This window comes from Biomphalaria glabrata, chromosome 4 (assembly GCF_947242115.1).
Source record: "Biomphalaria glabrata chromosome 4, xgBioGlab47.1, whole genome shotgun sequence".
Lineage (NCBI taxonomy): Eukaryota > Metazoa > Mollusca > Gastropoda > Planorbidae > Biomphalaria > Biomphalaria glabrata.
In genome coordinates this window covers 14,620,031-14,634,261 of record NC_074714.1, presented here as the reverse complement: position 1 = coordinate 14,634,261, position 14,231 = coordinate 14,620,031, and the positions used below count along the sequence as shown (strand labels likewise).

Sequence of the window (14,231 nt, the reverse complement as noted above, 5' to 3'; positions counted from 1 at the left end):
TGTACCAGTCCCACAAAGTTGATATAAAGTAATATTAAATTTGTAAACAAAGGTTACAAAGACAGTTTGTGTGAAAACGCAAACTCAAAATCGGCCTCCGAAGTGGTCCACCCAGACAGGTACAAAAGACAGGTTTCAAAATTTTCAGAAAGAATATCAGAATGAAATTCTACCAAATGCAAATGACAGAGAAGAATGGAGATAGAAGGTTGATGGATCTTGTGTGGTGCCCTAACTGTCCAGCAGACGAAGGAATATGTGAAAGTGAATGTGAGATTAGATGTTAACCTGGACTAACTGATGTCTTATAATGAGTTTCTAATTGATATATAAATGTTTAGTAAAGGGACAATCTCTTATTCAAAGCCTCAAGAAAAAAAAGTTACTTAAAAAAAATTCTTTAGTGTTTCATGTCTACTGTTGCGCGTTGCATTTCACGCGATAATATGAAAAATTACGTATTAATTGTTGTTTTAAATTATTGTTGTGACACGGTCATTGTGTGTTCAACCGTGACGCACGGTCAAGTGTTGGGTATCGAGAGTTAGGGGACTTGAGGGAAGTGACGAGTGTGTAAACAAATAGAGAGGAAGTCAGCGAGTGAAGTTGGGTATCTGTATATAACGTTACCGTGTATATATGTAATGTTGAAATGCTACACAATTAAAAGGAACTTAAAACGTTAAAAGGACTTGTTTCTTCACAATTATGTTCCACTTATATGTATATTAAATAGATTTTTTGTAAATGTAGTACTTAGTATGTCAAAACTTGTTTAAATTAGAAAAGCTAATTGTTGAAAAAATATTTTTTTTTTACAAAACATCTAAAACTGTTTGCATAAATGTTTTGAAATATGGAAAATTATAACCTCCTTTACTAAAAAGCCTCCAGTGTTTGTTACTATTAGTAAATAATTATAAAATGGTGTATAGGTGAAAAAAAATGCTTGCATAATTGATTGTAAAAATTAGATTTTTTGCTTTCAGATAATAAAAAAGTAGCCGTTGCATCAGAACTTTGAAAAGTCTAAAATATTACGATATCGGATTTTCACTACCTTTTCTAGTTTACGAGATCAAAACGTGACAGACGGACAGATGGACAGACCACACAAAACTAATTGCGTCTTTTCCCCTCTCGGGGGCTACTAAGTGTTAAAATTGTCAGAAACTTTCCTTGAACTAACCTAGAGTTGTTCCTATAAAATACAGTAAACGTTTACTAGGGTCTCATTGTGTAACTTATATTCCTTATGCTTATAACGTATGTTTATATGTAGCAGTTTAGGAGAGTGGCGCTAGGGGCTTCGTGTCTCCGGGCCCCCCCCCCCTCACTACTCCTCTGCCTCAATGACACCAACTTTAGCAACGTTACTGTGTATACATGACTTAGCGCAGTTATTGTTGAGTAATGCGAGCAATTGCACTTACTACTCTTGAAGAATCAGATCTAATTACTGCAAGTAAGAATTCATATTCAGTCCACACGATAACAAAGTCATACCTGACCTTGGTCGGCTTACAAAACAAATGCATGACTGAATCGAAAGGTAAACAAGGTCACGACATTAAGGAAAATATGTCAGGAAATCCACCAACCTTAACTGCAGACAACACCTGACACTCGAGAGTCCAGGAAGTAAAGATAGAAGTTAAGAAGTTGTGGATAAATGAAAGCGAAAGATAAGCTCCAAACTTTGGCGTTCACCAGGTCTCATTCCAAACAAAAGACTGTCTGGTCGTGCGGTATTCGCGCTGCACTGTCATTCCATCGTCTCGATGGCCCCTTGTTTATATCCAGTCCGCTGCCATCCCACGTCGTCCTGCGGGAGGTTTGGACTAGAAAGTAAATTATTTTTAACTCTGAACACCCGAAACATGTAAAACATTTTATAAACATTTTATAAACATTGCAGATGTGGAAAGATGACATACAAGATATTTTTTTTTTAAATCATTATTATTTCATACCTTAATAGGTACTGTCATGACGTCATTGGGCAGGAGATAGTGTCTATCGTCAGTTAATTTACATTGACTAAAGTTGTAGCTGACCACCAGACTTGTTTCTTTGTTGACCAAATTGTCCCAGCCTATACCTGGCAGCACCTGGTGACAGACATTTGTTGAGATACAAAAGCCACGTAAACAAAAACAATATGGAATCTTATTTAGTTAGGATTTACATTCTGTGACAATGTCATACACAGTTTATTAATGAACTTACTACCCATTACTTATAATATGGAAGCACGCTGCAAGTGCTTTGAGGAATATTGTTGTTGTGTTTATGTTACTAGTATAAAATAAGTTCGGCGTTACAGAGATGTCCCCCATGAGCGCAAACAAAATCAACTCAGGCGTCATTTTGCCCTCACTGGCATAATATAATAAAGCAAAGTTGCTAGCAGCAAATGGCCTCTGATAGAGCTAGTTGGGGAGCTTTCACCCATTTGAGGCCTAAAGGTAAGCCCTGGTAGAAGGCAGACGCAGAAGACGTAAGGAAAACTTAGACAGCCCCCCCCCCCCCCCGGCGGACAACGATGTTGAAAATATATAGGTCCAAAATGGGTTGAATACATGTGAAACAATGACACACTGCTTTCATTCTTAATCTTCCGAATCGAAGACATTGCCGTTCATTCATTCATAAAACTTGTTAGCATAATGTTTTGATGTTATTCATATAAGACTATTCCACTGGCCTATATATTTTACAGGTTTGAGAGTTCCTTCACAACTTCAGATGTTTACGTCTTGGCCTAAACCTCTTGCTGGACAGAATGGTATGACGGAAAGATAAGGAGGGCCATGAGTAATTTGACTTTTTTTTGGTATTATCTGGTCTGTCTCACATACATTCTACTAGATCTGACACAAACGCATGCGCTTATCAATTTGAAATTTCGGAGCTCAGGATTACAATTGGTTGATCATTCCAAAGTCAAACGTAAAAAAATACTTTAAAAAAAAAAAGCTTATAATAAGTGTAATAGTTTCAATTAGTTTGTATTAGTTTGCGCCTAAAGGCAGCACGGAAAACCAACTCCTAGATACCCCCTCCCCCCCCCACTGGTCCACAAAAGAGATTGAACCAAAAGCGCTCTGAGCATGCTATAAGCATGAAAGTAGCGCTATATATAAAAGCTATAATAATAATAATAATAAGTTATGTGATTAAATTTGTAATAGATATATATTAACTATAGTAAATCGATTCGAAATATTTTTACCTATTGTTTTTGTTTAACGCAATTTAATGCTCTTAGCTTTCTCCTTGCGCTTTGATCCTAACACTTCTCTGGACCAGTTGGGAAGGTGGTATCCCCGTTAATGCTATCGTGATCGCTTTTTTAAATGCATTTTTAAAAAACTTAGGGCTCAGACCTCTTCAATGGGACTAATTCAATTTATATCACCAAATCTTTCAAGTACAATTTCTTTCCCTTGTTTGATACCAAACAAAATAATTAATTTCCAATAGTTAATTCACCTTTTTTAATCGATTCTTGCTTAGTCAGGTAAAAAAAATAATTGTGCAAAATTTCAGTTTGATCCGAGATTAAGTGTAGTAAAAGAGAACGTAGAAACGTTGTACCAGACAGACAGATTGAGGATAGCAGCTCCATACCTAGATAAATGTAATTTTACTGTGAATTAAAACTTCAAATCACACATGCTTCTATATTGGTAAAGTTTCTATGTATTCTTGAAAAAATAGATATGGAGGTGTCGCAGCAGAACACTTTGCACATTCTGAGTATCTAGCGGAACACTTGCTAGAGAGATTAACTCCCGTGGTGGCCTACTAGTTAATTTGTTAAGTAGTTCGTGGAACACCTAGTCAGGACTTGCGGAACACTAGGGTTCCGCGGAAAACACAGTTTGGGAAACACTGTTCTAAAACATTCAACATTTGAATAACAAATATGGAGAAAGTTAAAATAGTCATACCCACTAGAATCTGGTCATACCCACTAGAATCTGGTCATTCCCACTAGAATCTGGTGTACTGGCTTAGCATTTCTACAGAAGATATGATTAAATTGGAACGAGAATATGGGACTGAAAACTAGATTGCAATAATCGAAATGAAGTATTGAGTTCTATTTATATACTCCAGCCACCCAGGCCACTCTGTCAACGTTCTACAATAGTGACACGTAGGCTGTATAGTGAGCATTGTAAGTAGGTCAAAACAAAATATCTGTTTCATCAAGTAATATCTTCATGATGAAAAAAAATATATAACTTAAATCTTACCTCAAAAAGATCTAAGTTTAATTTTCCAATTTTGGCATTGTCCAAGCATCGTTTCGGGTCACCAAACGGCCAGTCAGATTGGTAAGAAACCGGCTGCTCTGATTCTAATCCAATGCATTGGGAGATTAAGGCAATCCAAAGAAGAAAAACTTTACAAACAGACATGTTTTTGAGATTTTACAATGCAACACTCACTGAGCCTACATACAATGAGGTATAAGATCAACGCTATAAATCTTTTAAGTTAAATCTTTCCCCTAGTCACATAAGCATAGTATTTCACTTCCTGGTCAGATTTGGTACTTTATGTTTGCTAGATATTAATCTGTCAGGGCTCTGAAACAGTATCTTGGAACAAGGAATTATAAAGTTGATAACTTCTCAATGGCATCAGACACATCTCACATCAGGTTTAAATGATACATTGTGCTTAGAGAAATAATTAACTTCATTCGTTCTCCTGGTAGATGACAGTATAGTTTAGATACCATTTTTAGATTATACCTGTGTTATCTTGATATCATCTAGATGTCAGGTGCTTTGGCTAATGTGGTCCAGATGACATGTATGGTTGGGCTACATGACATTAAGTTAGGACTAGATGTCAAGTACGTTAAAACTAGTTAGTCAAGATGTCATTCATGTTAGGACTAGGTGATCTAGATGTCAAGTACTCGAGGGCGATGTTATCTATTCGTCATGTAAATCAGAGCTGGCTGGGTCTATATGCCAAGCTTGTTAGAACTTTGTAGTCGTCAGGTGGATAGCACATACATCAAAAATTAAATAGTCTTTTTTCTTGAGCATACTGTAATGTAACTGAATCATCATATTGTAGCTGCATAAGTGTGTATTGACTGTACATTTGGAAACATCAGATCGTAAGAAGTTCAGTCTATACAAGAAACACCATCTCATCTCAAATCTTTTTTCTATTTTTTTTGTTTCACAATTCAAACTGACCATTTTGACACACAGATAATAAAAAATAATTTTTTTAAAGCATATTTTTTAACTGATTATCAGGACTGAGTTCAAATAAAGGGAACATTTTTATTTTTTTTAATTTTAATTTATTAGATTCTTAAAGTTGCCAACTTAAAAATACAGGCCCATTTTTTTATATTCATCACGTAAATGACGTTATTGTTGTTTCCTTCATGAGATCTACATGAGTTTTCTTTTTGTCTTCTTCTGAAGTCGTCGACTGGATCTTCTCTTTGATGCTCAAATGTGTGTTCCGCCACCTTCAAGAGAGCTCTCCACTTCTCTCTTTCAGAGATCATCTGCTGCCGGATTCTTTCCTCTTTAACGGCTAGGTTGGAATGGCGCCTGAATTAATTTGTATAGCGCTTATATTTCTCTGTTACGCCGACCTCATTAAAGGTCGAAAAAAATAAAAAAGTCATTTTTACAATACAGGTCATGGAGGAACCTGGAGGCTGGGTGGGTAGGCGGACAGCCTATCACAAAAATCGAGAAAAGAATTACTATCTCGTTGGCCACACGGAGAAAACTCCATGTTTCAAGTTACTGTTACTTGTCTTTGAACTAAACTTTATCTCATCATTTGATAAGGCTATACAAGGGAAGAGGTAAGGTACGCCCAGTTACCACGAGAAAACATTCTTAAGTTCCGATATGACTTTATTCCTCAATCTGTTTACATTTGTACCTCCGCGTGCTGTGGTAGAGAGATAATAAAATACAAGTCAGACTATTTGGTTGAATCGATGATTGAAAAGAAGTCTATATACCTTTACTATCATGCACATAAATCTTAAAGTATGTATAGTACACAAGTCTGCTAGGAAGTGAATTCTTGTTGCGAGGGAAACTTCCAACCTGTGAGAACAATGTAAATATAACTTCTAAAGAAAGACTTATAGAGAGAGAACCTTGCTTATCTTTCCCTGACAGGAAATACTGCGCTGCCTACTTTGCATTCCGTATGGCGGTTCAACTCAGAAGAGATATTTACTATCTATATTATTGTAATCAAACGGAAATATTTAATTTAATTGTTGTACTGTCCTTGTACTGTAATATTAATTGGATATGCCTTACTATAAATTTGTTAAGCTTATTATTTTTAAATTTACCAAAGCCATGTAAAGCAAATAAATTATAAATTAAAAAATGTATTTTTTTATTTGACTTCATACTTCTATCCAATTTGCTGTAACGTCATGTCATTGTGATAAATACGATAACTGTTAAAATCACAAACTATATCTATCTCTTTCTATGTATCTATTTATATCTTTCTATCTATCTACCTATCTTGCTAGCTAGCAAGATAAATACTTTTAAATATGAGGAATTAAATAGTGATCATAAATTTTATAGAATATAACTCTATAAATAAATAGCGAACACTTACTCTGGGAAAAAAAATATAAATAAAAAAAATTATAACAAAAGTTTGTTATTAGACATTGGTATTTAGTTTTGTTAATCTATTCCTGTTGTGATTGTTGTGAACTCTTTACTGGAATTATACTTGACACAGAACGTACTAGTAATACTTCTTTCAATAACTCAAGAGACGCCAGAGATGAATTAACAACAAAAATATAACTTTAATAAAAGTAAATCAGGGTAGCTATAGCTGAAGACAACGCCTCAAACGTTAACTAAATGAATATATACATAATTATAAAACTGACTTCTATATTACTCATATCGTACGACCAGGTTCCATAACTCAGGCCTCTAACAACAACAATAACAAAACTTCAAGCGCCGTCACTCTGTCCCAACCAATGGACCAATGAAAAATTGTAAAATTAATAAATAAACATAGAATTCCTTGAATCGTATAACCCATGTTGTATCAAATGCTGTTTACAATCCTATATACAAACATAATCACCACAATTCCGTTTATTTTAATAACAATTAATATATTAACAAATAACTTCAGTTATTTAGATCAACATGTTAAAAGAGCACAATGCAGTCTACATATTCCAAACTTCTACTAATTTTTTTTAAAACTCTAACACAACATATTCTGGATATCTTTATTTTAATGAATTAACGTCTGTATTTTATAACATTATTTTGCTGTAATAAAATAAAAAGATTCAAATATACATTAGCTCTCACAGAAATGTTTATCAAATATCAATGTGTCTACATTATGTGCTTCATTAGACGTGATTTAACACAGATCTACTATTTTAACGTCGTTAAACAAATGTCCAAAAAGTAGTCTCCCCTATCTCCATAATACAACAAACATTTAGCACCCATTGACATTGTGTTGTTCTCGTTCTTGTCGGACCAATAATTGTTGGTATCAGAATGTACTCGAGTACTTTCGGCACCTAAAATAGCTAAACTATTCTTCACGTAGATTTCTATTGAATATTTAAGTTTAATGAACCATTAACTCACTAGAAAATAATTCAATAAAATTGTACTTTTTTACAATAATCTTACTAATAAATTATAGTTTGATAACATAAACTGGTTCTGCTGGGACTATTAGCACCTTAATAGTTTTTTTTTGTATATTGTATTGATTAACTTACGTACGTTATGTTAGGCTATAATATAATTAAAAATACATGCAAATATTTTATTCCTCTCCCCTCCTCTACACTGATATATAAAATCAATTTAAAAGTAAAGACTAATTTGATTTCATTTAAGTTTAATTCACAATGGATCTTTATGTAAAACATTAATATATTTTCTTTAATATATAATCATTAGATTTCAACTCTATGAGACTCTACTATAGTTGGTTGCTACCTGTCTTAGTGACTAGTAAATGTAATTGTGTAAAATATCAACCAGTAATGAATATAGAGAACGATGCAGTCAAATGCGTTTGAATGTTCCCAGGTCTGACAGTGTGAAGTAATAGTCAATCAAAAACCAACAAGCTTTGAATTACAACAATAATGTTTCATTGTTAATGATATATAGCAGTGATGCCCAAAGTACGGCACGCGGGCCAGAACCGGCCGCGACGTGCTTCCATCCGGCGCGCCGAAACGTCGGCACAAAAAGTAGAAAAAAATCCTCCTCCCTTCAAAAAAATTGAAAATGTATCTTTATCTTCGTTAGGGCCCTCACTTTTTCTCTGATGGATTGGTACCATGACGTTTAACGAGTGTGCGTTTATGAGTTTATGAAATGGAACTCTGAATGTAGAGTCTACCAGAAAAAGTGAATGGATCTTTTTGTGGAACATAAGTCAACATAATTGTTTTGTAAAGAAAGTCAGACTGTCTCAGAAACAGCAACATATACAGCGGCAATATAAAACAAATATGAAGGCCTTCTTGGTTTGAGCTGCGTATAAAAGATTGGTTAAACTACGCCAAGAGAATGGAGGGTCGATGGGAACATTTACCAAAAAGAGATAAGAAAATAAGTTGGTGATAAAGTTAACTAAAATGTTGCTCACATTTTAAGTAGAGAAATGAAGCCATTTTTAGATGCGTAAAAAAATGATATACTTTAATGATATACTTTAAATATCCCATTAAATTAATGTCAGTACTAGATCCAATAGTTTTAAATCGTTTCAGGTGAATTTTGATTTCATTTTTGTTTTTTTACCTTTTTGTTGATGTGGCCCGCGACACGCGTGTCGAAAGTTAAAATGGCCCGCAGGTCGAATTAGGTTGAGCATCACTGATATATAGCATATACATAAGTTGTTTTTTTTCTTACTCTTATAATTAATACAAGGAAATTAAACCATATACATAGTCTTTGTATTAGCTTTACATAGATTGTGCAAACAGACGTTACTTAAAAAAATAAGATGATTACGTTCTACGCATCATTCATCTAGGCATGCATGTTATCCAATGACATAAATTCCGCCAAGTCACTGGTTTTTCTGGCTAGCTTAGGCAACACTGTCCATGCTTTATTAGCACAAGGGAAGAAGGAGCATTTGTACAAATTTGTCCTAGCATAAGGAATGAATGAATGTAAAAAAATTATGAATAAAGTAGACATTTAATTACATATGAACTAATGTTTACATGATAAAAAAGGCTACATAGACAGTTTGTGTGGAAACACAAACTCAGAATAGTCCCAGGCAGGTAAAAAGGCAAGTTTTAATATTTTCTTAAATAATATCATAATGAAATTCTATCAAAGGCTAATGACAGAGAAGAATAGAGAAAGAAGATTGACAGATCTTATGTGGTGCCCCAACGTTTCAGCAGTCCAAAGGATAGGTGAAAGTGAAGGTGAAGTAAGATGTAAATATATAAATCCCTTATTCAAAGCCTCAAGAAAAAAAAACATTCTTTAAAAAAAAAATAAAACAAGGTTACAAAGACAGTTTGTGTGGAAACACAAACTTAAAATCAGCCCCCGAAGTGGTCCACCCAGGCAGGCTTCAATATTTTCAGAAAGAACTTCCAAATGAATTTATATCAAAGACAAATGAGAGATAAGAATGGAAAAAGAAGATTGACAGATCTTGTGTAGTGCCCCAATGGTGCTGCAGATCAAAAGATAGGTGCAAGTGAATGCAAAGTTAGATGTGAACCTGGCCTAATTAGTTCCCCTTTAAGACCTTGTGGTCTATAGGGCAGATGATGTAAAATCCATCTGTTTTTGTGGCCTACGGATAACGAGGGTGTCTTGTAGCCAGCACAACGACCAACCGCCTTTATTTTTCCCCAACTAATGTCAGGTACCCATTAGAGCTGGGTAGGCTCAGAGGCGCCCAAGGATTCCGAAGTTGAAAATCCCAGTCTTCTCCAGGTTTACCGAGCCTCTCCTGGTCTTACAAAATGTAATTGTTTTGAAAAGGCTTTTTTTTTTTTTTAAAGGAAACCTCAGATATGCGCTATTCAGTTTTTACTATGGAGATACAATCATACTCTGTACATAAGAAAATGAAGTTTATAAAATTACTATTCGTCTTACATTAGGTCTAACTTATAATGCATACTAATTAGCTTTTTCTCTTTAAAAAACTGCTTGCATAACTGATTTTAAAAATGAGATTTTTCGCTTTCAGGAAAAAAAAAATAGCCGTTGCATCAGAACTTTGAATGGTCTAAAATATTGTGATGTCGGATTTTCAATATCTTTTCTAGTTTACGAGATCTAAACGGGACAGACGGACAGACATTTCGCACAAAACTAATAGCGTCTTTTCCCCTTTCGGGGGCCGCTAAAAAACATTCTTTATATTTCTTGAGGTTATTCTTCCATGTGTAAAATATTTGTCTGCAGTTCACGCGATCATATGAAAAACTGCTTATTAATTGTTGTTTCAAATTATATTCAAACTAATTGATTTATTTTCTTTTTTTAAAGCAGAATACCCGGTCATATCATCCCCATCATTTCATTCCCTGGTCATTTCATTCCCTGGTCATTTCATCATCTGATCATGACAAAACGTGTAATGCATTAGATAAGAATAAAATAAAATGCCATTAAAAGCAATTAAAATGTAACATGTATAAATATAGAGGTCGTGTAAAAAGTGTTTTTGTGTTTATCTACGCCAATCAGATAGAGGGGAATGGGAAAATTTAGAACATATCGACGCCTAGTGGCATTGAGAGAGAGAGAGAGAGAGAGAGAGAGAGAAAGAGAGAGTCATACCCTACATGTACGTTTATTTCCACTAAGCACTCAATCAATTTTAATGGCTATAGAAGCGTAAGCATGACGGAAATATTTTATAAAAAAGTATTGATGTCCGCATAAATATACCAGTGTTGATATCTAAATTGAATATCAATAACCAAATTTACATATACGTGGAGAAATCAAATATCGATAGAAATATGAAATAAATACCGATAAAGTCCTATAACACAATTAACAACATAAATGTTTAAAGGGAATTAAAGCAAAACTTATATAGTCTACATGATATCATGAGGATGGGTGAAGTCAGACTTTAGTATAAAAAATAAAACCTTATTTCAAGGCTAAAAATGACGCGCCCATTTTCAAGAAAGAGCGATTTAAAAATAAAATAAAGAGAAAGATGGTCGTCAGGAGTTTTTAGTGGCATGATCATAAGTATCCTAATATTTCTAATCGTTCTCATCTCTTCAATGATTTCTAATACTTCCACCACACCTTGGCCTTTGATGACTGCGGCATGGTCATAAGTATTCTAATCGCTCACATCTTTCAAAAGATTTCCACTACTTCAACCACACTTTGGCCTTTGATCATTACGTCATGCACAGGGTATTATTATAATATCCCCCACATCCTTTAGAAGCGGTATAGCTAAGTATACTCCCAGATTTACAATATATTATAAGATTTCTCATCAAGAATGTAAAGTGGAAGAGGAAATACGATAAACGCATTAATAACATGTCAAAAATATCAAAAGGCATTCTACATAATCATATTTATATATTAGATGAAAAAAAAATGGCTTAAAGTCAAAGCCTTAACAACACACACAATGAATAAGAAAAAAATATTTTATTCGGGTTGAAGTGACTGGGGATGAAATGTTCGGTTACCTAAAACCGTGTGCATAAATGTATTGAAAAAAATGATAATTAGTTATCTCCCTTACTAAATAGCCTCCAGTGTTTTATACTATTAATAGACAATAGTTGTAAAAATGGTGTATTTTTATTTAAAAAAAACTGGTTGCATAGCTGATTGAAAATATTATAATTTTTTTTTTTTTGCTTTCAGAAGAGAAAACAAAAGGAGCCGTTGCATGAAGTCTTTGAAAGGTCTAAAATATCATAATGTCGGATTTTCAATATATTATCTAGTTTTCCGAGATCTAAAGCGGACGGACAGACGGGCGGAAGACAGACCATACAAAACTAATAGCGTCTTTTCCCCTTTGAAAAGAAAGCATTGATCTATAACAAAAAAAAAAATGTTTAAAAAAAAAACAAAAAAAAACAAACCATATGTCATGCGTACTTGTATTAATTAATTTCAAACAGCCATATTATTAAATGTGTAATAGATGTAGACCAGTGATATTCAAACTACGGCCTGCGGGACAGATCCGGCCCGCGATGTGTTTCCATCTGGCCCTCCCAAACATCGGGAACAAACTGTTGAAAATATTTTTAAAATACTCCCTACGTTAGGATTAGAGCTTTAACGGATTTCATTGAAACCTAGTGTAGTCTAATATTCATTTTTTTCTAAAGAACACAACATTTATTTTTTGGCGACAAAATTGACAGTTATTTTTGGTTCTTAGACAATATTGCTGTTTTCTTGAGCTGTCGGTGTCATTGACACCTTGAGTGTTCAACAAATCGCATCATAACTGCATTCCAACGGCTGTCCAGGCCTGAGCAAGCTATTATAGCACAGTGCAGGACAGACCACTGTCCTGTTAGCTCATATTTCTCGCGGCTATGGCCAAATTTTGATTCACGGTGCCACCGCTGCGGGAAAGAAGAGGAAACCGTGCCTCATATTCTGTTTGACTGCCCCAGACTTGCTGATCTCCGTCTCGACAGGTCTAGGAAACCCAAAATTCTCGACCAGTATGACGACATTTATGCACTATGCAAGACAGCAGTGTTTCTGTCCAGGGCTTTTGCAAGAGAGGATTGGAGCCTATCAAGCCCTCACTCTAATGGAGTTTGATGATGATTATGATGAACTGCATTCTTTAGGTACCAATGCGAGTGGTACCATACAATTGAATATTTGTGCGTTAACGAGTTTGGTTTTAAATAACATAACACAAAAAGACTTTGTAAAAAAAATCATTAAAAATAATATGGTGGCAATATTGGTTTGATCCGCAAAGAAAAAGATTGCTAATTTATGCCTACTTGAGAGAGTGATGAGTTGAGCGATTGAAGAGATTATTTACAAAAGAGACCAAAAAATACGTTTGCGGCAAGGGCAGAGTTGCTCATTATATAAGTTAAGAAATGAAGCATACAAAAGTACTTACTAGCAGGGATGTAAGGAATCTTTCCAGAAGCTGAAGCCGTCAAACTTTCTTGCATGACAATTGCAAGGCGAGTGGACTATATGGTACAAATCTCCATTCAAAATAAATGATAGAGAAGCAGATTTTTAAAATGTTTTTAATTGCCGCTGAGGATTGCCCGGACAGATCAACAAATTAAACTGATTGACTTACAAAGACAGATATCCCTGCTTGAGAAATTTCGAGCGATGCAAACCATTGTTTTCTACGCCCGTTTTCTGCAGAAATTTTCAATATTTCTGTTTTAAAAGCAATTAATAGAGTAGAGCAACACAAACTTTTCAATAATAAAACAGGTAAACCCTATTTAAAGGCACATTTCTCGTCCCATATGCTAGGACAAATTTGTACAAATACTCCTTCTTCCCTAGTGCTATTAGAGCATGGAATGGGTTGCCTGAGCTAGCCAGGAAAACCAGTGACTTGGCAGAATTTAAGTCATTGGTTAATATGCATGACTAAATGCATGACGCGTAGGACGTAATCGTCTTCTTTTTTGAAGTAACGTCTGTATTATATAAGATAAGATAATACACGTAATCGCTTTTAGGGTGTTTAGTAGTAGGACGGGTTTGTAATAAACTATTTAATTTATTCTCTTTTTTTTTTCTTCTTTTCATTGTTGTGGCTCGCGACACGAGTGTTCGAAATTAAATGGCCCGCAGACCGAATAAGGTTGGGAATCACTGATCTAGACTAACAATTAAAAAAAAAAAGAAAAAAAAAAAGAAAGAACGACTTGAATTCGAACTTATGGCTCAAGTTTGCTCAGGATTCTCAAATCAACACAGTGACCACCCTGCTAGTGCTTGTGATTATGGAAGGTTGTATAGTTTTCTATTGTTTTATTGACAAAAATAAACCCTGTGTCGTAGACAAGACTGTCATGTATTAAACACCAAATAGTACAAAAGTGTCTAAAGTGTCACGCGATATACAAATTACGAATAGCCTCGCGTGACTGTTTTCCGCGTTATGTCCACGTTGTGTCCAAGATGCCAACAAGGAAAACAACT

General features: G+C 34.6%; 1 protein-coding gene across 1 annotated transcript in view; it reads right to left on the bottom strand.

Moving 5' to 3' along the window:
- Positions 1–14,231, bottom strand: part of LOC106054140 (macrophage-expressed gene 1 protein-like) — a 165,197-nt gene that overhangs the window by 12,095 nt on the left and 138,871 nt on the right. Inside the window, exons 2-3 of the mRNA XM_013209891.2 lie at positions 4,266–4,465; positions 1,974–2,111 (exon numbers count right to left, since the gene is read on the bottom strand). Of these exons, the coding sequence (XP_013065345.2) occupies positions 1,974–2,111; positions 4,266–4,430 (303 nt within the window). The 5' untranslated portion in view covers positions 4,431–4,465. The remainder of the gene's footprint in view (positions 1–1,973; positions 2,112–4,265; positions 4,466–14,231) is intronic.